This window comes from Falco naumanni, chromosome 7 (genome assembly GCF_017639655.2).
Source record: "Falco naumanni isolate bFalNau1 chromosome 7, bFalNau1.pat, whole genome shotgun sequence".
Lineage (NCBI taxonomy): Eukaryota > Metazoa > Chordata > Aves > Falconiformes > Falconidae > Falco > Falco naumanni.
In genome coordinates this window covers 11,863,980-11,889,808 of record NC_054060.1, presented here as the reverse complement: position 1 = coordinate 11,889,808, position 25,829 = coordinate 11,863,980, and the positions used below count along the sequence as shown (strand labels likewise).

General features: G+C 47.2%; 1 protein-coding gene across 1 annotated transcript in view; it reads right to left on the bottom strand.

The window, feature by feature from the left end:
- The window catches only part of ACAN (aggrecan), a 28,142-nt gene extending 4,940 nt beyond the window's left edge, over nucleotides 1-23,202 (bottom strand). Inside the window, exons 1-11 of the mRNA XM_040602133.1 lie at nucleotides 23,109-23,202; nucleotides 22,198-22,569; nucleotides 20,713-20,887; nucleotides 20,037-20,164; nucleotides 19,178-19,471; nucleotides 16,895-17,407; nucleotides 16,211-16,385; nucleotides 15,662-15,789; nucleotides 15,256-15,549; nucleotides 14,901-15,095; nucleotides 10,963-14,223 (exon numbers count right to left, since the gene is read on the bottom strand). Of these exons, the coding sequence (XP_040458067.1) occupies nucleotides 10,963-14,223; nucleotides 14,901-15,095; nucleotides 15,256-15,549; nucleotides 15,662-15,789; nucleotides 16,211-16,385; nucleotides 16,895-17,407; nucleotides 19,178-19,471; nucleotides 20,037-20,164; nucleotides 20,713-20,887; nucleotides 22,198-22,569; nucleotides 23,109-23,178 (5,605 nt within the window). The 5' untranslated portion in view covers nucleotides 23,179-23,202. The remainder of the gene's footprint in view (nucleotides 1-10,962; nucleotides 14,224-14,900; nucleotides 15,096-15,255; nucleotides 15,550-15,661; nucleotides 15,790-16,210; nucleotides 16,386-16,894; nucleotides 17,408-19,177; nucleotides 19,472-20,036; nucleotides 20,165-20,712; nucleotides 20,888-22,197; nucleotides 22,570-23,108) is intronic.
- Nucleotides 23,203-25,829: the final 2,627 nt, after the last annotated feature.

The following is a 25,829-nucleotide window of genomic DNA, read 5'->3' as shown; positions in this document are numbered from 1 at the left end:
CAGAGAACATGCTCCGTCTTTTGAGATTTAAGACTCTTTTCCAGCAGCTTGAATGCCACCTCTTGTCATCACAGCTTTGGGGATGGGACAGCACATGGCACAGATCCTCAGCAGGACATTTCCTAGGAGAAAGGCCACGCTTTCCTACATAGCTGTTACTTATGGGGAAATGAGACAGCAATCATCTTGGAAAATAATGGCAAAAATCTTGTTCCCTGGTAGGGACACTGTCATGGTGACAAAGATTGGCTGTGTGCACAGACAGCAGAGCCCACCTACGGTGTCCTGCTGTTCTTGGAGACTGACAGAAAGGATGGTCTGCCTCGCGGGAATAACAAACACTTATACTCCCCACTGAATTCGGGGCACTGGCTTCCTCTTACATCTCCCGGGCTATAGCCCCCAGGCATCATGAGCCCATAAATCAGAGGAAACTAAGTCTGGCTCGGGCCAAACAAGATTGTAAGCAGCTGCAGGGTAGAACCTCTTGTTGAATTACAGGGATCTTCAACAACAGGTAGCAAGGATGGGTAAATACGGGCCTGATTAGGTTGCATTAGGAAACTGATGTTAAGGCAGCACAATTCCTGCCCAGATGGTCCAATGATCGTGAGCTGCCTTCTTATGGTCTGCTCCCAATGTTTGTATGGGAAGCAGAAAAAGAGATGAAGAGGAAGAGGAGGAGAAAAATCCAATATATACTATCATTACTTGTGCCAAGGTGAAGAAGACACTACAACCTTATTTCTCTTTTGTTTGAGCAAGGCAGGAGAGCTTCCCCTCAGCTAAGCTGATAAAAGTTTGGACTTTCACCAGCTTTAAGAAAAAAAAAAAAGCTCAACTCTTTTTATTTCCTTGTAGAAACAAAAAGAAGTATTAGTGCAGATCAGAGTACCTAATTTTGATGGAAAAATAGGTCACTTCACATTCTCTCAAAGATGTGTATTCCCTGCTGATTTTGCCACAGGAAGCTACGTTGAAGATGACAAAAATGTCATGCTGTGTCAAATTGGTGGAGATTCCTGGAGTGAATGAGGCTTCTCTCAGCTGCATCTTCACAGAGAGAAACACAATCATTTTTCATGGCTCAGTTGAAATATCCTTCTATGAAATTCCAGTCTAGCAGAGAAAGTTTGCCTGGGGTGAGGATGTACTCAGATGTTTCCTTACTGTTACAGATGAACAGAAAGACCCTTGACCCAGAGAGACAGTGACTTGTGTGATCAACATTGTTATGATGTGTATGGAACTTCACTAGAGAAACTTAAAAAAGAGTAAGTTGAAGAAGACACCAGAAGCTCCTGCTTAGGTGTCTTAAAAGACATGGTGTCATGACGAACAAACTAATTAAAATATATAAGGAAAAGTCTCAAAGCTTTTCCCTAGTGTACTTCACGCTGCTGTTAGAGGTTAGCTTACTGAGATGAGGGCAGGACTAATGGGACCACTTGGGATCAGCTTTTTTTTGGGGTAGGGTGGCAACAAGGTCGTGCAGCAGTTAGTAAGATTAGCTGAAGCCAGGTAGGCCGTACCGATCTCACACAGGTCCCCTCCGTAGCTGGGAAGGCATAAGCATTTGAAAGAGTCGATGCCATCAACGCAGGTAGCTCCATTCAGACAGGGGCTTGAGTGGCACTCATCAGTGTCTGCAAGAAATCAAGGGCTTCCATTAGGGCTCTGGGCAGACAACTCAACTACCAGGAGAACTTGTTTCCTTGCTTGTTTAGGATGGAATATCAGTTGTTTTGGGGAAACTTGGGAGTTTCTAGGGTCTTATTTTAAAACGTACTGCCACTGCTGCTGCTGGAAGAATGAAGGCAAGAGACCCAACCCACCCTACAAGGAAGACATTGGCTTTCTGTCACTTGATGGTTGAACACCACTCTGAAGACAGCAGTACCAGCTCAGCAAGATGTATCCAATACACAGCACTCAGTGTCTTTGACAGCTGTGGTAACTCTTCCTTGTCCGCTGTCTCTGACTGATGCATCAAGTGTGTGAACTTGTGTCTGTGTCTTCACCAGTTATGGGTCTATGAGGAAGAAAATGTGGAATGCTCATAAGTGATGGAAACATCCTGAAATAGATCTCTGTCTCCTAACTGGTCTTCCTTGCTGCCAGTGATCACTACTAGTCTTTTCCTAACCATAATTTAGATGACGTTCTGGGGCAAGACATCTCTTCTCAGTGAAGTTGAAGAAAGTGCAGAGAAGAAAAGAACCGGGTTCAAAGGTGTTCAGAGGCCCTAATTTTTTTCTCTTTGAGGATCTTAAGCCTAACTATAGGTGCCTCTTCCTTGGTGAAGAATACTGGAATGCAGTGCCATTTTCTCCAGACCTGTCCCCACTATGCGCCTTCTTGCTTGTGATGGGGGTGGAAGAAGATGATAAGTCTTTTCCAGCTGTAGACTCCATCTTGGTGGAGGAAACTACTTCTAGTTTGCCATCTAGATAGAACAGCCCTTAAAATCCTTTTAGCTTTTCTGGAGGCAAAAAGAGAAGTTGGTATGGAAAGAGTTTGACTCCCCAACACTCCAATGTTTCTCAACTTGCTAATTAGCACAAGCCTGGGTAGTAGATGCCACCATTTGGTAGCACTTCCACCCCCTGTCATCTTGGGGCAGAAGGAAAGAAGGAAGAATAGATGCTCTGAAGAAGGCCACAGGTAGCCAGTTTGTATCTATATACTGCAAAATCTAGCTTGTGCTCTTCTCCCAGTGTCACTCTAGACTGATCCTCAATCCTATTTATTGATCTTTGGAATCAGAGGAAGAGTCATTCAAATTGGAGAGATTTCAGAGATGTTCAGAAACAAGGAGGAGGACTGAGGACAAAAGGGGGAGCACATCCACGCAAGTTAGGCTAAATGGTGACAGGTTAGATCCTCATGCAAGACGTTTCTCTCTTTCACGCTCAGAAGAAATGTAAGGCTTTAGAGGTGCTGACTAACTCTCCGTGCTCTTCTTGTGGATGAGAGGGGTTAGTGAGGAAACATTCAAAGATGATAGACATGCTGGCTATAGAAATACCAGAGCAGAGCAGTGACTCCGCAAGGTCTCTGTTCATCTTCTGGTTGGGGTATATTCAGTCAGATATTGTCTCCTTGAAGATCAGTGGCCCAGCTGCTCAGTGTCCCTAGACACGTGTGAGCAGATGCATGTTATACCCTATGTTGCTGCATGGTCACTCAGTGGCTAATGTCTGATATGTTAACTAAAAGTTGACAAGTTCCGTAACGTGCCTAAGTGATGGAAAAAAATCCTTCTGACCTTGGATGGTAAATCCATTTGTGCTTTGGAACAAGAAGATTGTCATTTATATTTCAGGCTGTATCACTGCAAGCAATGCAATTATTCCTCAGATGGCTGATGAACTTCTTACTCCAGTTTCGCAGTTTTCCTCTGAGAGAAGGTATTTTTTTCTCTGGATTGCCCTTCTAAATACTCATGAATGCTTTCTGGATTTCTTTGTTCACTGCAACAGGAAGAGAATTCCTGTTTCCATGACACTAATAAATACTTTGAGACTTTCCGGAACAAAATGGGGGTCACAGGCCTAAACAGAAGAGAGGAGCTGAACTTGGCTGAGTATGGCTTGTTAGTCACACTTGGAGTTCCTAGAAGATAGAGAGCATAAAGGAAAGTGAGGTATCCTGAGGGATGATTACAACTCTAGAGGCCCCTTGGGCTTCCCAACAGCAGTGGCAGCAGAAGTTTGTGTTGACTCCAGTGGGCTCCAGCTGAACAAGTAAGGAAAGGCTCTCGTTTGTCCGTTAGGCTCCATGAAGTGGACAGCAGGCTGCAGGAGCGAGAACGAAGCACGTACAAAAGCTAAAGCGGAACATTTAGCAGGGAATCATGAGTCTTCAGCTGTCTTTGGCCATGTGGGCTAGAAACCGGCACATCCGAGATCTCTTCTGAGATGCAGGAGACCTGCTGCGAGTTGCCATCCCTGGTCTTAGAGGAGGGAGCAGGCACACAAGTGCAAAGTCATTGCCACAAATTTCCAGCTGGAAAATAACACTGGAACAGAATTTCCTTTTACAGATATTGTACATAATATGATTGCACATATTATATATGCTGTAAAAACAAATCTCTGCATATAATATATGTTATATCTATCTCTGTACTTATACACATATATTTTTACATATCACACATAGAAAAAGGGTGTGTACTTGTAGGTAGTGATGGAAAAACAGACAACAAATACAAGTGAGACACAGGCAAGTTTTCTTCCCAGAAGGATGCTGCAAATGGCTGAAGAGAAGATGTTTTTAACACACGATGATCATAAATACCAAACTCTCCCTTCAACTCATTGGGCTGTTGGAGCACTGACCCTGTCTCTATCTAGATGCAGAATCACCTCACCAAGCTGATATCAAGAAACTGAAACACATCTGGTGGGCTGGAGGAAGTGTCGCTGGTCCTCCCAGAAAATCTGCGTCTTGGAGGTCTTTTAGAAAAGTAAGTTCTAAATCGCAAAATTGGCAGGGATGTTGTCTTTGTATACCATGGCAAGTCAGTTTGTGGGTGTTTCTAGCATATCACATCTAAGTGATATTTATGGGAGGTGAGAACTCTAGTTAAAAAAAAAAATAATCCCATCTATCATGCAACAAAGCTGTTTTCTTCATAACCTTTTATATACCATAAATGTGTCCACTTCCATATTGTTTAGAGCTAGATGAGGCTAGTAAATCACTGTACACATCTTCAGCCAGCTGAAAAGCCCACTGCACGCTAGGTGTGCCAGCTCTGCGCAGCATGGAGCAAGCTCCCGATTCCACAGCACCGGCTGCTGGGTAGCTTGACACTCAAGGATCTTATGCAGACATGAGCTATTTATTTGCTTGGGTGAGCAGTCATTCAAAAAGTCTGCTTTGAGATGCAGCTCAAATGCTTATCAACCGACAAGACAAGACTACTTCTATTATTACCCAGCCCTAACAAAGGACAAGTGATGTGGCATGGAATGCAGAACAGAGGCAGCCTTGCTTTCCAGAGCTTCAGCTCTGAAACAAAGATAGGGGAGAAGATGCCTTGCAGTGCCAAGCATAGGAAGCCCATTTAGAACATATTATTAACTCACTTTTTGAGGATAATGCAAAATTAGCAGCACTTTAGAAGACGATTCGTACTGCAGTTAATATTGCCCAGAAGTTGCAAAAGATTATTCAAATCTATTTTCTCAACAGTTTCTATTTTTTGCTACTAACAGGACCCAAGGTCTAACTTCTAGATTAGAACAACCCAACAAAACAATTAAAACAAAATATCCAATGTTAACAGGGTCTCACATCTGGAAGATGTAAACTGTTGGCTGGAGAAAGCAAGGGCAGTTACATAGCTACAATGCAAACTTTGAATTTGTTTCACCATTTTCTTACTAAGATTCCTTTTACATTGCAGCTACATACTATATTTAGTCAGAACTATTTTCTTCTGGTGCAACTAAACACAATGTAAGTATTCTCCCAGTGCCTTTGAAAACAATTTTCTGTACTAGATCATGGAAATTGGAAAGAGAAATCCTTTAGAAATGAAAGAGAAATAGATTGGTGCTGGTTTTGCTCAGAAGGTAAATGGCATGCAAAAGTGAACACGCAGCATCAGTGGTGAGAAGGAAATGCTTTTAAAATCCTTCTTCCCAAGTTAAGAAGACAATACTAGAATCAGTGCTAACACTTTTAAAACAGTACAGTCTGGGCATTTCTCTCAATGGCAGCCTGTATGGAAGGCGAGCAAAAATACCCATTAAAAAAGGTCAGCTTTGTGCTTAAAACATCTACTAAGAAAAAGCAGCTTGTGAACGGCAAGGATGCCATTACCCCAAACCTGAACAAACTGTATAGTTTTCCTGAAGCTGCAATTGGTTTAGAAACATACACTCGGGTTTAAACTCCTATTTTTGTTTCATAGAGAGGAAAAGGTAAGACAGAAGGACAAGGCATTTTCGGGACAGCCAACAGTCCCTTTTGAGCCCTTCACCCTTTCTTTATAAGCTTCTTGTAAGTGCAATTATCTAAACAGGGAATCAGACCAGCTAGGTAATTACCTTCTAGAGACTGAGGGAAAAATAAAGTCATCCAGGTACAAATAAAATTTGCTTTTCAGAGGCTCCTGGGAGGCGGGGAAACAGTTCTCACACATTTTAAGTGAAATGTTGGCATCAAACATCAGATAGCCAGCTAGTGACTTAATTAATTAATTAGCAATTAAGTCACTGAAATGATTAAGTACAACAGTTAAACCAAAGTCTCCATGCTGCAGAAGGGGCAGATATTGCTACAGCCTTAAAAAGTTACGTTCATCCAGGGAACAGCAAGTTTCCAGGAGAACCTGTTGATTTGTCCAACACTCTCACGGAAGGAGAACTCAGGACATCTCTGCCTCCAAAATATGATGTGTGGAAGTCAACTGACTTATATATAATGCTAGTTATGGACGTTAGGTTGCCTCTTCAGAGAAAGGTTTTAATTAAGCTAATAAACTTCTGATGCAAAATAGACAGTATATCCAGGAGACATCAAAACACCCGGTCAGCCACAAGTGGTTTGTGCTTTTGCTTGCCCTCACAGCCAGGACTGGTACCTCCAACTCCTTCCTGAGAGCACAGTCTTCATTCCACGTCAGGTCAAACATTATGAATCAGGTAAATATTTTCTGGACTTTTTCTTCTGGGTTGATCTTCTCTGGACCAACAAAACTCTATCCCTCGGACTTCCAGGGTGTGAAGAACAAGGAAAGCCCACCAAGACCTTTCCTTGTTTGCCTTCTAACCTTCATCTCTGTTGGGGCCATAGGCAGCAGACTTCATGAACTTGTTTCAGCAGAGACAAGCAAAACTTAACATAAATATCTGCCTTTTCAGCACATTTCTCTTTTTTTCCCCCAACTTGAGCGAAGTTTTTAAGTCATTCACTGGTCAGAGTGCTCCAAACCACAGTCTTTCATTGAAGTGCCAGCTATTTTTTCAGCTAATAATTATTTGTCTTCAAATCTTACCAGAAGCAAAAAGACCCGCTGAGTTGGCACAACTCTGGATGAAGAAGCCAAGCTTATGGACAATTCTTCAAGCTTGTGGAGTTCCTGTCCTCGTGGAAGAATCAAACTGCTGACTAAAGACACGTGCATGCATAGCCTTCAGTTTGGTTAAATACTGAAAAAAACTGGCACTCCAAGTGTTAACCTTCGATCTTCTTGTGCTTCTGGCTCTGAGTTTGAGAGAGAAGTAGAGGGTAGAGCATAAAAATACCACTCTACTTAAATCATCCTACTAAAAAGACTGCTGGATCCAACTGGAACCCGTCGATGACAGGACAAGAGGGCAGTGGCCACATGCCTCCGTGCTCCTTGCTCTAAGCTCCTTCTGTAAGCTGAACTAGCTTCACCTGTGCTTTCATGTTAATCAAAATTAATTGCACTCAGTGGTCATCAACTACATCCTGCAAACTCTAAGCACAGCACAACACACAGATATCAGAACTGATCTTCTTGTAAGATCAGTTAATTTCCAGACTAGGAAGCTTCAGGTAAAAAGGCAGACGCAACACGGGAAATAGATTTTGGGTTCCAGCCTATGGTTCTTCCATGTAGACTTTCCATGGTCACAATCCCCAGAGCACTGTAAAGAGTAACGACCCAAAAAAGGAAATCTGTGATTTTTCTCCTATTTTTTTTCTTCTTCTTTTGTCATCACTTTGCTCTAATTCTTTAGAAGAATTTCTCCTTGTTGCAGGGGTGTTGCAAGTTCAAGGTCAACAAGCTTTTTTGCCATCTAGATGACCTGCCCTGACCAGGACTGTATTTAACCCTATAGGGACACTGTAGTAAAGAGGCTTACCAATAAAAAGGGAAATTTTACCCTAGAATATCTTCCCTAGTGGGAGCACCAGCCATGCACATGTACTCAAGCCTGTCTCTAGTTTATAAAGATTGTATGGTTAAACTTCATGCAGTCGTCACTACCTCTCTCTGTCACCTGCTAAAAAAACCCAGCTGCTACATCGTCATCTCTGTGACTTGCAAATACACAACATGTTCCAATTTCAGAACATTTTTCAAACTTCTTCACACATGAGCTGCTGAACACATGGTTTTCTTTCAAAATTCTTTGCAAGAATGTTGGCTAACAAACGCTTCGAAGAATCTGGCAATCGCCTTGTGGGTAATTTAGAAAAAGAAAAAGCAGTGAAATAAAACCATTCTGTGGGGCCAATATTTTTTAATTTTTTTTTTTTTGGCTGAGCCTCACTGGCTACTTTGCTTCCTTCCCCTCAGCCCTGCCTTTGGTGGTTTGTTTTGTGGCTTGGACATGGCAGTGGGCATGGTCCAAAAGCAGAGCCCATTAGGTCTGCAAGGAGGGTTTTTGGGCGTATCACTCCTGCAGCACCCCGCCAAGCCCCAGACGTCATGCCAGGCTGGACCAGCGTGGTGGCAATGAGCTCGCTGACTTCCCCTCACCCACTCCTGCTGCATCCTCTATGCAGCTGCTCAGCAGAGACACACAGGACCTCAAATGTGTTATGAGCAGGACTGAACAAAGGTTTGTGATTACCTGTTTTCTCAGAGGGAGAGAAGTGATGCAGGGGAAAATGCAGTGACTCATTCAAAACACTTTGGGGGTGGAAATGATGTTAGAAACCAGGCTGAGCTTCACAAAGCCCTGCACTTACAGACCCTTACTGAGTCCAGAGCTACCCGTGTTGAATGGTGTAAATTAACCAAAGAGAAGTGGTTCAGGAAGTAGTGGGGGAAAGGGGTGGAATTAATATTACTTTTGCTAGAAGGAACTGAACATACATTTTGTACCGTACTTAGGCAACATGTCCTACCTGAATGTATGGCCCATTGAGAACTGAGCATATGTAGGACCTTCATACAACAGCACAAGCATCAATGGTTTTCAAATGGGGCTTGTCCCCAGGAGCCTGCTCCTGGCTGCAGCAAAGTGAAACTAAGCTGTGGCTAAGGATGTTGCAGGACACCTTGTGTTACCAGACTTGGGCTCTTCCCTCGGCCAAGAAGCAGCCACCAGTGGGCCCAACAACGTCCTATCCCATTTTCTTCTAATTGTAGGATCCTAATTCCACCATGGCATGTGAGCACTGTTTTGAGGATGCTTGTCAGAAAGCTAGCAGAGTGCTTTCACCATAAATGATTACCTAGATTTAAATATTGTGTCTGTTTATACTTGGCAGCAAGGGATCCTACCAAGACAGAGCACTAGAATGCCAAAAAGGGGCAGGGTGGAAGGAAGGACATTTATCAGCAGAGCTGACAAAAGGGAGTGGTGCTTTGAGCAGTCTCACTCATTTAGCTTGTTCTAGCTGCAGAAAACAGCGTAAGACACAGACCAGAGGCTGGCCACACTCTGTGCGGAAGGGATAGAGCAGTTTGCCTGATACAAACACTGTACTCAGTGCAGACGATGCCGAGAGCAGTGATTTTTGTCCCCAGCTGGCTTGCTTTGCTTCTTACCCCTTGGCACTTCAAAGCTGTTAGTGGCCAGCCTCCCACTCTGGGGCAAGCGCTATGAAACGCTTGGGGATGCAGGCAGCAAGTCAACACACCACAGAAAGAGAAACAAAACAAGAGAGAGACTTGCAACCTGTCTTATCCAACTTCTCAGCTGCGCTCCCTGGCCAGGGTGGGAGTCTCTGTGGGTGGAGCTGTCTCTGCTCTTGTTTCCAAAAGAGAAGAAAAAAATTGTTGTTTTCTCTAGATTATAGCAACAGTTTAGAGCAATTTCAGAGGGGGCGTGAATGCCCTAGTGCTTTCCCCAGCTATATCACACCCAGGGACCTGCTCACGCTGGCTCTCAATGACCATTCACAGAATACTCTTTTTTTGAGCCCCCACCTCTGGCAGCACTGAGAGGAAAGCTTGCCTGTGCCCCAGTGATGACCTGGGTATACTGGGAGACACAAGCAGGCGATGCCTCCATCATGTTCCTGGCAGGTGCCAGCTCCATCAGGCTGCTCATCATGGCTGGGGTGCAGCCGTGCCTGCCAGGAACGGTGGTTCAGAGGAGTGACTGACGCCTGCTGCTGTGGTGCAGGGGAGGAAAGCCAGATATGCATCCCCTGGTGCTTCCCTTGAAGTCCTGGGGCGTGTAATTGCCATGGGCAGGCAGGAGAGAGGCCCCGGAGGCTTCTGGGGATGCAGTTATGGTGGCTGGATAATTGCACTACCTGCCCAAACACAGGCTATCGTTTGTTAAGACAGAAGCTATTAAACTTGGCTTGTGTCAGACACAGCGTGGCCAGCGGGGCCGGGGCAGTGACCGTCCCCCTGCGCTGGGCACTGGTGCGGCCGTCCCTCGAATCCTGGGGTCAGCGCTGGGCCCTCACTGCAGGGGGGACACTGAGGGGCTGCAGCGTGTCCAGAGCCAGGCAGGGGCTGGGGAAGGGGCTGGGGCACAAGAACCATGGGGAGCGGCTGGGGGAGTTCAGCCTGGAGAGGAGGGGGCTCAGGGGGGACCTCATCACTCCCCACAGCTGCTGCAAGGGGCTGCAGCGAGGGGGGTCGGTCTCTTCTCCCAGGTCACAAGTGATAAGACAAGAAGAAATGGCCTCAAGTTGTGCCGGGGGAGGCTTAGATTGGGGATTAGGAAAAATGTCTTCACTGAAGGGGTGGTCAAGCACTGGGACAGGCTGCCCAGGGAGGTGGCACTTAAGGACATGGCTTAATGGTGGGCTTGGCAGTGCTGGGTTAAAGGTTGGACTCGATGATCTTAAAGGTCTTTTCTGACCTACATGATTCTATGTTTCTATGAACACAACCTACGGAAAACCCCACATTTATGGCTTCCCACCACAATAATATTCTGCTCAGGTCTGCTTCAGTCCTAATGTTCTCTGCTGTAGAAGAAGGAAAAAAAGTGACAGCTATGCCCCCTCCCTCCCTTCCCTTCCACAACACGCTCCCTTCCATATGAGAAGAAGACACGGTACCTTCTGTAGTGGGTCCTAATGCATCTATTGCTTCTTGTGAGACTTGAGGCAGGGCAGCAGTAGCAGTGGCCAGCAGATGGGGATTGTCTAGAATGACAGCTGTCTCCGTCTCCTGTCCTGACACTGCGGGAGGGGAGGGCTCTGTTTCCAGCTGAGCCTCTTCAAGGTTCCTGGGTCCCTGTGTTGGTTCAGCATCTGGAGTACTGGTACTAATTACAACGTCTGGGACAGAGGTTTCTCCTGAAATGCCTACGATTGAGTGTGTCACAGCTCCAGATGTGGCATCAGGAACTTCCTTCTCCTCGGGAGCACCAGAAGGCTCACCACTGGCCAAAGATGTGGCAGCTGTTTCGATGTTAGCAGCAGGCAATGTGGATGCTTCTCCACTGGTTTGGTGGGCTGTGGATGTTTCTATGCTGATTTCAGGAAATGCAGATGTTTCCCCACTGGTTTCGTGGACAGTGGATGTTTCTATGCTAGTCTCAGGAAATGCAGATATCTCACCCTGGGCTTCTTGACTTGTGGATGTTTCTATTCTAATTTCAGGAAATGCAGAGGTTTCCCCACTTACTTCTTGAACTGTGGATGTTTCTATGATAATTTCGGGATAGGCAGATGTTTCACCCCTGGCTTCTTGACTTGTTGGTGTTTCTATCCTGATTTCAGGAAATGCAGATGTTTCTCCACTGATTTCGTGGACTGTAGAAGTTTCTATGCTAATTTCAGGAAATGCAGACGTTTCACCTCGGTCTTCTTGACTTGTGGATGTTTCTATTCTAATTTCAGGAAATGCAGATGTTTCCCCACTGATTTCATGGACTGTTGAAGTTTCTATGCTGATTTTGGGAAATGCAGATGTTTCCCCACTGGTTTCGTGGACTGTGGATGTTTCTATGCTAATTTTGGGATAGCCAGATGTTTCACCCCTGGCTTCTTGATTTGTGGATGTTTCTATTCTAATTTCAGGAAATGCAGAACTTTCTCCACTAATTTCACGCACTGTGGAAGTTTCTATGCTAATTTCAGGAAATGCAGACATTTCTCCACTGGTTTCAAGGACCGTGGATGCTTCTATGCTAATTTCAGGATAGCCAGATGTTTCGCCCCTGGCCTCTTGACTTGTGAATGTTTCTATTCTAATTTCAGGAAATGCAGATGTTTCCCCACTGATGTCTTGACTTGTGGATGTTTCTATTCTAATTTCAGGAAATGCAGATGTTTCCCCACTGATTTCTTGTATCGTGGATGTTTCTGTGCTACTTTCAGCAAATGCAGAGGTTTCCCCACTTACTTCTTGAACTGTGGATGTTTCTATGATAATTTCAGGGTAGCCAGATGTTTCACCCCTGGCTTCTTGACTGGTGGATGTTTCTATTCTAATTTCAGGAAATGCAGATGTTTCTCCACTGATTTCGTGGACTGTAGAAGTTTCTACGCTAAATTCAGGATAGCCAGATGTCTCCCCACTGATATCATGAATTGTGGATGTTTCTACACTAGTTTCAGGAAATGCAGATGTTTCTCCACTGATTTCCTGAATCGTGGGTGTCTCTATACTAGTTTCAGGAAATGCAGATGTTTCTCCACTGATTTCATAAGCTGTTGATGTTTCTGTACCACTTTCTGGCAATGCAGATGTTTCCCCACTTAGTTCGCCAGATGCAGAGGCCTCACCACTCGGCCCAAAACTGTAAGGAAATGTGACAGCTGTTTCCCCACCCAGTTCCTGTGATACTGTTGGTCTTGTCACAACTTCTACTAAATGAGAAGTGACTAAAGTGACTTCTGGAAGCCCTGAGGCCTCCCCGCTAATATCAGTCACTGCTGAAGATTGTCCACTTAGATCTGTGGCTCCAGAAATGTCTCCGCTGATGTATGGGATCCCAGATGGCTCTCCACTGAAGTCTCCTGTCCCTGAGGGAAACCCACTGGTCTCCATGGCTCCAGACCCTTCTCCAGATAGCCCTCTGTCTCCAGAAGGAAATCCACTGATTTCTATCATCCCTGATGGTCCTTCTCCCACCTCTTGTGCAACCGAGGTCTGTGTTACAACTTCCACCAAAGTGGTATCCACGAGAGAGACTGTGGGAAAGCCAGAGGTGAGTCCACTTTCCTCTCCAGACAGTAGACCACTGGTGACATCAACTCCAGAGACTTCTCCACTGCTGTCGATCATTCCACTCAGATGTCCGCTCATCTCAAGCACTCCAGAAACACTCCCACCAAAGTCTACATGCCCAGAAGACTCCCCACTGACATCTAAACTCCCAGATACTGCACCTGATGCATCTTCGCCTCCTGAAGGCAATCCACTGATTTCCAAAATCTCTTTTGCTTCTGCTCCTGTAACTGTGGGGGTTGAGGTCACTTTCTCCAAATGGGTGTCTACAAAGGTAATGCCTGAGGCCTCACCACTTCCATCGATACCAGAAGCAAGGCCACTTAGGTCCACCAGGCCACTGCCCTCGTGTGTTCCAGATGGTTCTCCACTGACATCCAGCCCTGAGGGCAACCCGCTGAGCTCAGGTACCCCAGAAGGCTCCCCGCTGAGCTCAGGCCCCCCGGAGGGCTCCCCACTGAGCTCAGCTCCTGAGGGTAAGCCTTGGGCTCGGCCACTGGTGTCCCACTCTGTAGATGGGAACCCTGACAGATCTCCTTCACTGCTGACTCCGATGGATCCTTTTCCCTCCTCTCGCCGTTCTGGTGCTGCTGTTACAACTTCCACCAATGTGGTATCCACAAGAGAGACGGTGGGAAAACCAGAGGCAAGTCCACTTTCCTCTCCAGATGACACGCCACTGACTAGCTCTGTGCCAGAGATTTCTCCGCTAAATCCAGAAGGCAGCCCACTGCTTTCCACTCCAGATGGCATCCCACTAATTTCTGGTATCCTCGAAGTAGACACCAATATGTCTTCTTCTGCAGAAGGTAAGCCACTGATATCAGCAGTGCCAGAAGGCACACCACTCAGGTCCCCTGAGGGTAGCCCACTTTCTCCAGGTAGAAAGCCACTGGTATGCAGGTCTACCGATGGTAATCCACTTTCTCCGATCCCTGACTGTTCTCCACTAACTTCAAAAACTCCAGAAGATGGTTCTTCACTTGTATCTGGGACTCCAGATACCCACCCAGATGCTGAAGATTCACCACTGACTTGATGTTCTCCAGATTCAATCACCTCCCCTGACACTTCGCTGACAGAAGCATCGGTACTTGTTTCCTCTGGTATTACGGTAGCCGGAGGAAAAGCAGATGGACTCACTGGAAAAGAAAGAGTGAACAAAGGGAGATAGGAAAATTATTTACCAAATTGTTTTAAAGAAGCTAGTAACAATTTCCTGATTGACTTTACCCTAAACTGGTACCTTTGAGATAAAGGTACTATGTGCTTGCAGAAACAATTTGGTCTCTTCAAATTGTTAATGAACATTATATGTTAATCAACTATAAATTAAATACCTCTGGGAAACTGGCAGAATATATAATCTTCTGATGTGTGACGATGGCAACAGTGACACCAATTCCCAGGTGCCAAAACCAAGCCACTGCTTCCTCAGAGAGAACATGTGGAAGAGAAAAAGTTTGATGCTGCTCTGACCATGCTGCAGCTCTGTCCTCCCTCGAAGGCATGGCCTGAGATCTGTTTGTAGCCAGCCTTCCCCATCCTGGATACACAACAACACATTTTGCAAGGTGTTCTGGCAGTGCTGTGTGTGCTGGCCTGCTGGTCATTTAGTTCAGTCCTAAACCGAAGTCCTGTAACGTACAAGTGTAACTCCTCCTGTGTGCACAGACTCCGATTTTGCTGATAATGGTGATAATCATCTAGATTTAGAGAAAGTCCCCTTCACAAGGGCACAGCCCACTTATTTTGGTAGTGTCCCCACCCTACAATGCCAGCTAAGCATGACCCAGGAGACAGGGAAGCTCTGACCCACCTGAGAGCAGCAACACGTCGGTTGGAAAGACCTCTGTCCCCCAGGCTGTCTGATTCTCAGGTTGAGTGGCAAACTCTGTCTCTGCGGTCACCTCCTCCCCGGAGGGTACCCCCTCCACTCCAGGGATTAACTGGGTTGCCAGCACATCTTCTTCAAAGAATGAGGTAACCCCCTCCTCTTCCACAGGTGGCAGAGCTGGAACAGAAAGGTGTTGGAGGGAGTTTCCAAAAATTTACAGTCCAAGATGCTGGTGAAGTGCTTTGCCCAAACCGACACCCTGATGCCCGTCCTCCCTCGTAAAACCCCTTTCCCCGAGGATACAGGTCTACATGCCCTGCGAGGAGCGGGAGGGTACCTCTGAAGCAGAAGGCATGGTGCCGGGACAGTGGGTCGGGGAAGCCTGTCTGGTTGTGGTGCTGATAGACGGTTCTCACGCCAGGCGCATCCCCCCCGCAGGCGGGACGGGGGCTCACGATGGGATAGCGGAGGCTGCCGTCGGCTAACCAGCCAGCGTAGCATCTGTCCAGGCCCTGCTTCCAGGCGGCGTGGAGTTGGCCAACAGAGGCCAGTGTGGCGTTTTGGGTCTCACAGTACCGCTGAGCTTCTGGGAAGGTGAACTGCTCTGGCTGGGTTGCGAAGAACACCTCGCCTGAGGGACGGGAGAGAAAACAGGCATGAGTCCCTGCATCCCACCTTTGCACGTGGAGGTGTGAAGCACAGTTTTGCTCCACAACCATGCCCAGAGGAAGGGGAGAACATACCCTTGAGCCTGTTGATGTAGCAGTACACATCGTAGGTCTCCGAGGCTGGCCGCATGCCGTACGACCGCACACCCGGAGAGCTCTGTTTGTCTCCTATGCAGTTACTTCGGGGAGTCACAATGGGATACCTACCAAAAGAAGAGAGGAGGTAACCCAAGGTCAGCCTTATGTACCTCGGACTGAAGAACCTCAGTGTACTTGGGAGTAGGACACGAACACTTCACCATCAGAGGTGCTCAGAGTCCCCAGCATGACTTGGAAACAAGTCCACTTACAGCTCAGGGCAACGAACACCAACTTTCCTCTACTTTTCCAACATGGCAGGGGAGCTCACTGCTGCAGGGTGTATACACAGGTTAGGAAACAGGTAGGACAGGTTAAAAAGAACAGGTCTATTGGCCACTTGGTATTGTGGCCTGGAGACAACCTTAGGTCAGCAAAGCTTTAGATGCTGATGAGCAGAGCAGCAGGACAGCCCAGAGTACAGCCTCAGTTTGGTGGCTGAATAGTCATTTTGAGAGGTGTCTTCCCCAAGTCATATAGTTTTACCTGACTGTCTGGTCCCGCAGCCAGCCAGCATCGCACTGGTCAAAGCCAGCCTCGTAGGCAGCCTGGAGCTGTTCCGGAGTGGCTATAACTGCGCTGTTCTCCAGGCAAGCCTGCTGGGCTTGGACAAAGGAGAAGGCGTATCTACTGGTGGCGGCACGGTAGTGAAACACCACACCTGGGAGAAGAGAAGCCATGGTGAAACAGCAGATATGGGACCCCTCATCCACCAAGATGCATGACCAGAAAGGGTCTTCCCAATAATTGTGCAAGGACCAGTGCCTGTCAGGCCCACTTTGATGGAGATGCCTCATTCATTGAGCTCTGCTGCCATCGAGGGTGATGTTCTGGGGATCTCTTCAGCCCTCCTCTAGGATCTTCCTACCTTGACTTTCCCCCTCCCCAGAGGCAGATGCACATGGGAGTGCAGAGTAGGACCACTGCAATCCCAAGTGTCAGCCAGCTGAGCTCTTTTCAGCACATGATGGGGTGGCCCACAGCCTCCTCCTCACCCCTCCTGTCCTACCATAGTCAAGGTACTCCGCCTGCCTGTGACCCCAAACAGACCTGCACACCTCCAGGGGCCTGGATGCCCTCTGCGCCAGCAGAAGCTCAAGCTGTTTTCAGCTGAAAGGTTACCTCTAGGAGAAACTGATCTTCAGGCTTCTCAGAGTTCTGGTGACTTACCCGTGGGGGAGATGGGCTGCTCAGGGAGGAGACCAACACCGGGGGCTGCCGTTGCTCGCACAAGCTGATCTTCCACTGTGAATGCCGAAGCAGACTCTAGTCCTGGTGTGGCAGTCACCCCCACGACCTCTTCCACTGAGCTCACCTCTGCTGTTTCGGTGGTGATGGCAGTGTCTAAGGCTATGGTGGTGACCTCTTCAGGTACAGCCCACACTGCTGTGACATCCCCCCTGGTCATGTTCTCCTCCTCTGGGGCAGTTGTCTCTACTGTGACACCGGTGGCAAAGAGATCGGGCAGGACAGTGAAGCCCTCATACAGCTCTGTGGCAGTGGAGGTGATCTCGATGGGCTCCAGGGTGGCGATGCTGCCGCGGGCCTCCTCCTCCGTGGCATTGCGTGGCAGAGGTAGCTCCACTTCTGTCTGGGTGACGGTCTGGACAGTGAAAGCGCTGCCCAGCTCGCTTCCCGTCTCGTCGATGAACTGCCCTGGGACCAAAGTCTCAACATCCTCCCCTGCATCAGGAGACAAAGCAGCAATCAGAGGACATGGTCAGTCTAGCAAGGTGTGCCGTGCTGCTGCTGTCTCCGAGAAGATGCTGGGTGTTTGCTTGCTCAAAGAGGAGCAGGAACATCATGACAGTCTGGTAAAAGAAATGGCTTTCCTTCCTCCATGATGGCTTTCTATCAGCTCAGGATGGAGGGCACGTTAATGAGTTAGAGGCAACGAGCCACCGCATGCTTCACAGCTGATAAACCAGAGGACTCTCCCTGCTCTCCCAGCTCTCCTTCCCGGGAACACCTTGCCCATATCCAAGTCTGCACTGACCTCTAGTGCCTGCTACAAGGAATTTAAGGTGGCCGGAGGGAAGGAGGGGAGCGTGGATAACCTCCACAGCAGGTCTGAGCCATGGGAGAAAGACAACTGGATCCTCACACTCAGTACATGAAGTCTTACCAGGATCGCCATCTCCTTCTGCTCTGCCCAGGTGATGACTTAAGAGTTCATCACATCTAAGCATGCTAAGCTCATCTCCGGGACAGCCAAAGCCACTTGCTGTACCAGATACATTCAAATAACTCCCACCTTTCCCCTCCCAGATCACTTTTCTGCTCAAGCCACATCCCTTGGCTGTAGCAGAACATGCTCAACATGCCACTGAGCAGGTCAGCCTACAGCAAGGATGGTAGTTAAAAGAGCAGCATGAACCAGAACTGGCCAGGTGAGGGAGGGATGGGACATCTTGAATACGCAGCAAGGCAGGTCTTGGCTGGGGAGGGAGAGATAATGAGACACTATCAGGGTTTTTTCCCTAATACCACTTTCCCTGCTCTATTTATTTCCAATCCCATTTTCCTGCTAGCTCATTTTAGCCAGTAACTCTCAGCTCCCAAGGGATTCAGAAAATTAGATAGAGATGCTCAGACAGGGGCTGGCTGTGCTCAGCAGTTTCAGATGCATACCCTGAGATAACCAGAAGTCTGTGGCTTGGTGGACCAATCTTTAGTTTGGCCACGTAGCTGGATACCTCCAAGGTGTCTGGGAGGTTTTACAGAGGCTCCTGACACACTGATCATGCATGCATCTGGGCATGATAGGTCTGTATCAAAGGGGTTTCGAAACATACTTTAAAATACTATTTTTTTAAAAAGATGGCAATCCTATTTGAATGTTAGCCTCTGGTTGCCCTGAATAGACCATATACCACTGTGCTTCGCCCTCTTCTTGCTGCAGAGAAAAATGTGCAGTTAGAAGAAAAGGGGAGTAGCTGGACTGCTTTCAACTTCCTAGGTGTGATTTTGCTCCATTTCTGTCTGTCAGAGACTGTTGCGGCCTCTGATTTATCCCAGCATGGAAACTCAGGCATGTGTCTGTACCACAGCACATTATATCACTATACACATTTTCAGGGTCAGGCCTGTTCTCTTTTTCCTTCTTTTCCATCTCTAGCATTCAAAGTCTTGTACATGAAGCACCTGAGCTCTGCTCCATGTCTCCAGGAGAGCTGCCAAAGCTGGAAAGTGTGGGAGGACTGGAGAGAAGAGGGCTGTGTCACATCCACCTCCGCAGAGCCCCCCCATACAGGTCAGGCATCTGTGCACTTTCTGGATCTGCTTCCTACCTGAACATGAGCGGGGGACTAAGTCCTTTGCCAAACCCGCTTTCCCCGACCATTTAAAAAATAATAATAAATAAATAAGCAAGAGGTCAGCTCTGGCCAGGGAGCTCCTGCTTGCTGATGTGTAGAGACACATTGCTTAGTCCCGCAGCCCTGACACACTCACCGCTATAGCAGATGGCATCGTAGCGAGAGTCGGGGTGAGGGTACCCCGTCTGGTTGACGTACAGGTACACTGTCCGCACGCCCACCAGGTTTCCTCCGCAGTTGGGCCGTGCTCTGGAAATGGGGTAGCGGACGCTGCGATCAGCCAGCCAGCCCGCGCTGCACATGTCCATGCCGTCCTTCCAGGCCAGGTACAGCTCTCCCGTGGTAGCCAAACGAGCTCCCAAGCTGCGGCATTTGTCAAAAGCTTCTTGGAAGGTGAACTTCTCGGGGGCGGTGGCATAGAAGACTTCACCTGCAAGCACACCATCCGTTAGCACAGGAGTTAGCTGTAGAATTCAACCCCCATTCCCTTTCTCTCCCCTTCCCAGTCCTGAAAGTCTGGATAAGATGAAAAGTCTTGCACATTACAGCTGAACTGCATCCCCATGTTGGTGACTGCCTATACAGACGAGAGACAGGGAGTCTTACTGGAGTCACAGGGCAAGAGGAAGATAAAAGACAATTTCAGTTCTAATGTGCTGGATATTTCAATGGATCCTTCTCATAAGCACGGGTGATGGACACCTCTGAATGTCACACCCTCTAATGGATGACCAGCGACATGCAGGATGGCACGGACTTTTGTGGAGGTTAGACGGACTCCACCCTCTGTACTGCATTAGTCATTTGACATTAAAATTGTCCAAGGTCTGACAAAGACTGTAGAGAACATCTGGCCTCGCTGGGGTATGTGCTTTTCCATCTTCAACCTGTCTTGCCTCTAGTCCCTTTGCCTTTGTATTTACCATTGTTCAGTCTAGGCATGATTAGAGCTTTGGCTGTTTCTTTGTCTAGTAACAATAAAAGCCCCAAATCACCTTGCATTTGCTCTGCATAGCAGTAAACATCATAAGTTTCATCTGGCTCACGGACACCGTAGGTCCTCACTCCTGGAAATTCATCCTTGTCGCCATAGCAGCGCTCCCGGGGCCAGTGGATGGGGTACCTGGGGGAGAAAGGAAGCGTAAAGAGAGGGGGCCAGGACCCTGGCAGCTGCAGTGAGGCTGGAAGGGGGCTGTGGAGCACTACGCAGTGTGATGATTTATGCCTTTTCCTGGGTTATGGGGAAAGGTGATCTGCTGTCCTGCCCTCCCTCTGATGGTCCTGAGCACAGCACGTCCCTGGGAGCACCAGCCAAAGACATCAGGCCAAGTTGCCCGCGCGGGGGATACACAGCTTGGTACAGTTGAGACATACTTGTGCATTTTGGCATAGCATGTTTTGTTTAAAGAGGACGAAGGATCAGGATTAAACCATTGTCTACTAGGCTGTCACTACGAGCTGAGGAAGGCAGTGGTCACTCTGCTTTCCTGCTATAGATTCCCCCTGGCAGAAAATGGCTTGCAATCCACCACCTCCCTCTTGCACGCCAGCAATTACAACAGCTGCTATTTCACAACTGTTTCTCAATCATTTTTGGTCAGTGGCTTCATTTCAGAAGCCTTTCCCTAATGACCCTGCTGTGGCTTTCCTTTCCCCTCCACCGTTCATTACCTGACAGTCTGATCAGCCAGCCAGCCAGCATCACACTGCTCGTACCCATCCTCATAGGCAGCTTGCAGCTGCTCAGGAGTAGCAATGACAGCACTGTTCTGGATACAGGCCTGCTTTGCTTTCTCGAAGTTCAAGGTGTACCTTGTGGAGATTGCTCTGTAGTGGAATACGATGCCTGGAAAACACAACGGCTGTCACTCACACGTCTACTACAGAGCAACTAGCCCCTTGCCTTCCAAAGAAGTGATGGATTCAAAGAACAGATACTACATGTCGACCAGAAACAATGAACTATTTATGCTGATTGTCTGTGTTTGAGCATCTCAAGCCAAGTGTGACTTGGTGGGCTCCTTTCACAGGACCTTTTGGGACACACTGGTGACCTAGGAGAGCAACTGTTCTCCCATGGTGCTGTAACAAAGTCACGGGGCATTAAAAGCCAGTACCTGAACAGCAGTGTGAACAGTGGAAGGAAACCCATCACCCAGAACACAGAGCTATATCACCATCAGAAGAACTCAGTACTTCCCTGATACAGCTTTGTGCAGCGTTTTGAATGCATGGTTCAGAAACCAGCCAGTGGGGCAGAACAAGGACCGTGCTGCTGTGAAGGTTTGAAAGCTGCCACCTCGCAAGGTCCTGCTCAGGACCAAGGGTACAGAGTGTCAATCACTGTACAAACACCCAGGAAACTATAACAAGATGCAAATGTACTTAACACCTCCAGATCTGCTGCAAATCTAAGTTGTATTTTTTTGTTGAAGGGGATCTTTATAAAGGATGGCTATTGGTACACTCTGGTCTGGCATGAGCAGGCTTTATGTCAAGTGGGAAATTCAGCAGGAGGCAACGAGAGGGCTCCCAGCCTCCACTGTCAGATATGTACTCCAGCGCACGTGAGCAGCAGAGACATGGTGGTTAACTGCTGTAGTGGAAGCTGTCTCCCTGTCCTACACTGAATGCGGAAACCAGGATAAAGATAAAGGTTGTAGGAAACTTGTTATTTTATCCACCTATTACTAGGATGGGCTTTGCAAGACAACAGGGAAAGTTTTTCCAGAACAGACCAATTCTCCAGCTGAGGGCATCCCATCTCCTAAAATGTTTGGGAGAAATAAAAGGTCTTGTAACAGCCCTGTTCCACCTTCATCCCTCTGAGCAACAGCCCAGCATATCCAGTACCACCTCCTGCCAAGGATGTCGTCTTGCTGTCTCTGTAAGTCACCTCTGCCAGAAGAGTCGTTTTATTGCTGTATATTCTGCCATGAGTCATTTTACTGGTTTGTTTAGTCTGGTCCTAGCCTGCTAAAATAAATGCTTGGCTGATGGCTTCTGCTTGCCTGCCCATTGCCTTCTCTGTGACCTGGCTGAAAGGGTTTATGCCTGCAGGGACAGCAGTACCTTCTCTGCCCATATATTTCTTTTTCCCTTCTGCCCAGGGCAGGCAGCAAATCTTGAGAGGAAAGAGCAAGGGCAGGATCTCACCTTTCACTAGGACCTCTATTGAGTCTTGTCTGTCCTCAATCCCGTACATCACTTCACAGCGATAAATCCCAGTGTGGTTGGATCTCAGCGCCTTGATTTCCAAAGTGGCATCAGTGGGGATGGCAGGGTAATTGGGCAAAGAGATCGCCTCCCTGTATTCGGTGTTGAGCCGGATTTTCCCACCGGTGGCCACTAGCAAGACAACTTCGGTGCCGTTTGAGAGCTTGCTCCATTTGATTCGTGGGGTCAGCAGAGCACTGGTGTCCTGTTCCTCTGGGATGTTGAAGTAACAGGGGATGTTCAGGGAGCTTCCCAGGACAACAAGCAGGGGAGACTGCTCAGGTATCTTGACTTCCAGGCCATCACTTCTGTCTGCAGTTCCCAAACAAAGCAACGGTCACGTCAACAACACATTTAATCCAAAATATCCAGTGCTTCCGTATGCTCCAATGCCTATATCTGCTTTGCAAACCTGTACCTGCATATCCGGACATACATACGCTTTTTGGTCTAGTCTGCTGAAAATGACTGGCCGAAAGGGAAGTTACAACCATGACCTTTGTGCCGTGGTTGCTTTTGGGGTTTGGACTAGGGCTGGATGTGGGAATGAAGGGCTCTACTGCCATGTAGCTGCTGCCCATGCTATAGGATCACATCTGATCGGGTTTAAAAAGGGGAATGCTGAAATTCCCTTAGTTTCCTCATAAATCTGCTTTTGCCTAGAGCTATCTCCCTGGCTCCCCAAGAACAGTGAGAGGTTATGGCATAGCATCCATCCAAATAGAGGAGCCCTGTGCATACACAGAGCAGATCTTACGTACACTTATTTCTGGCAGCTGCACATATCGGGAGATGGGACCAGAGTGCAGCACATTGCTCAGTCCCACTTTCCCACACCCTAGGGCACGTACCTGAGAGCTCCACAGCAGTGGCTGCAGTGATGACTCGCAAACACACAAACACTAATAGTAAAGTGGTCATAGTTTACCTGCAAGAAACAACACAGGGAGAAACGATTTATGACAGGTGTATGTTCATAGGGAGCCGAATGCTGTGGATGCTGCTGTGAGGCAGTGCAATGCTTTCAGCCACCCCTTAAGCCTCCTACATGTGGCTGGTGGTGAAAGCCAGTCCTTGGGGAAGGATGCTGTCTCAAAGTGCCTCTTGCTTCAGGAATCATTTCCTGAATTGTCCATAAGACAAATAAACAAGATGCTCTGCTATGTACATCAGACAGAAATGTTACTATTGATCACTTATTATATTGCTGTCCCATTCTCTCTCTTGTGATTCAATCTTACCTGTGGAGCAGAAAGACAATTTTACAAAAGATCTTCACGCTTACTATGTATTTACTGAAGAGGGACCATCACATCCACTAAGCCTTTGTCTCGGAGCAGGAGCTGCCCCTCACCAGCATCCCCCATCCAAGCCAGCACTGGCTCTCAGGCCAGATGGTTGGATGCATTTTGTATACCATAAAATGCTCTGAAGGGAAACCTGCCCTCTACATGGTGAAAAACCCAAAGGTTACAACGCTTTGGTCCAATACACTTGCATTGACAGCATACATAACCTTAACTGTAAATGGATCCTGAACTGATACAAGAAATCCACAGGATACAATTCTGGGCATCTAAACTCCACCCTAAAAATATCTTCCTGGGGTCCCTCAATTAGTCAGAGCAACCTGCTACTTCTGAAAGCTTTAGGAAAGGAAAAGAGCATCATACTGACACTGAATGGCAGAAGCAATATAGGGAAGCCAACCAAATTAATCTTGTCTGGATTATCATCCAGTATAATACCATGGGATATCAAATAGCCACATATATTCAAGTTGGTTTTAATATTTCAAATAAAACCCGTGTTCTCTGGCAACACAGCATCATTTGGCACCGCATTTCAGGACTGACTCAGAAGGAAGGACCACACCTACTGAATCACTGGTGTTTCCTTTGAGGTCACCTGCCCAAATATTGTCTGTTTAACTCCTGTTAACGGAGTTATGTTAATGTTAATGGAACATTCTGAGCATATACCTATTGACCTTGCAGGAAAGTTCATTAAATACCCTCACTGGCACAAGAAAAGGCCAAAAATAAACCTTATCCTCTACAGTCCAGCATTAGCCTTTCACTTATGAAAAAGTGGACCTCCATTAATTTCAACCTGACACATCAGAAAAACTTATCTTTGTGAAATCTTTAGTTAACAGAGACAACCATACTGGTGGAAACTAGGACAGAGTAGGGCTGGAACACATCAGCAGAGAAGCATGAAGGCTCGTGTTTGCAGCTGTATGGCTGAACAAGATCAAATGGACATGCCTCAATTTCTTCTGGGCGTGGGAAAAAAATTTCAGGTAAGTGCCAAGCTCAGGGAGAAACCGTGGAGTTGCACATATGTTTGAGTGTCTCTCTGGTTAGGAATGATATCTGCACAAGCAATGTATTATGAACCTCTCTGCAGCATGACAGTTGACTTCGCCATTTCCCTCTACTGATGGCCAGTACCAAGTCATCTGCCATGCCGCAGAAGATGTCAAAGTGTTTGGCAGTCAGTACCTGGATGATGGCATGGGGATGTGCCCATAGGATGGGTGGTGGGGGCAACGAAGTGCCTTCTGCTCATCAGTAAGCAAGGAGAATTGGAAACACCATCTGCTATGGATAAACAGTCTGAAATCAGCTTGGCTAAACAGTCATACCCAAGAGTCCTTAAAAAGCTGGCTGAGTAAATTGCCGGCCCACTGATGTTCATTTATAATCTGTGCTGGAGCACTGGGGCAGGTCCCAAATACCGAAGTGCTGTGCCAATATTCAACCAAGATATACAGCGATAAGCCTCATAGATACATGCTAGTTTGATTGACATAAATTCCAGGCAAAATAATGGAAAATCTGATACAGACTTCAGTTCATTAATCACTGAAGAATAGGTGTAATAATCTTAGTTGAGGCACTTGTATATGAAACAGGTGCTTCCAAACTTGATTTTATTAGCTGGCACGATTCTAAGTTTGTCTGATAAAGGTGCCTGCATGGTTGTAACATAATGTAATTAGAATTTGATAAGGTCTGACTTTCACAGGGTTCCATGATACGAAGATCTGTAATGCCAGTAGTACATACATTGAAATGGCTTAGCAGAAGCTTAGCTGGCAGGTCTCTAAAAGGAGTCATCGACGGACAGACGTTGAAGGAGATATTTCTAATGGGCATCTGCAGGGGTCAGTATTAGATCCAATGTGTTTCCAAATAGTCTGTATTTCAATAGAATCAAATATAAAATTATACAAGGGATGCAGAGCATGCCTGACAGTGGGATGTTGTGTCCTAGAAAGCAGTCACTCGGGAGAGCTACTGCCATTATCTGACACTAAAACAAACAGGATGGTCCCTTCTGACATTAAAATTCATGAATACGAATGTATCAATGTTTCGATCTCTGGTCTTGTATTATTCATCTTGCCTGGCTCTAGGCAGTACAAAGAATCATGTTTATGGATATCGCACACATTTTTTACGTGTCTTGTAGGATCTAAGGCAAAAAAGGCATCCTGTAAAATTAACCCCCTTCCCTGCTCAGTCTCAGCCAGCCATGCCTGAAGCCCGCACAGGCGAGGCATC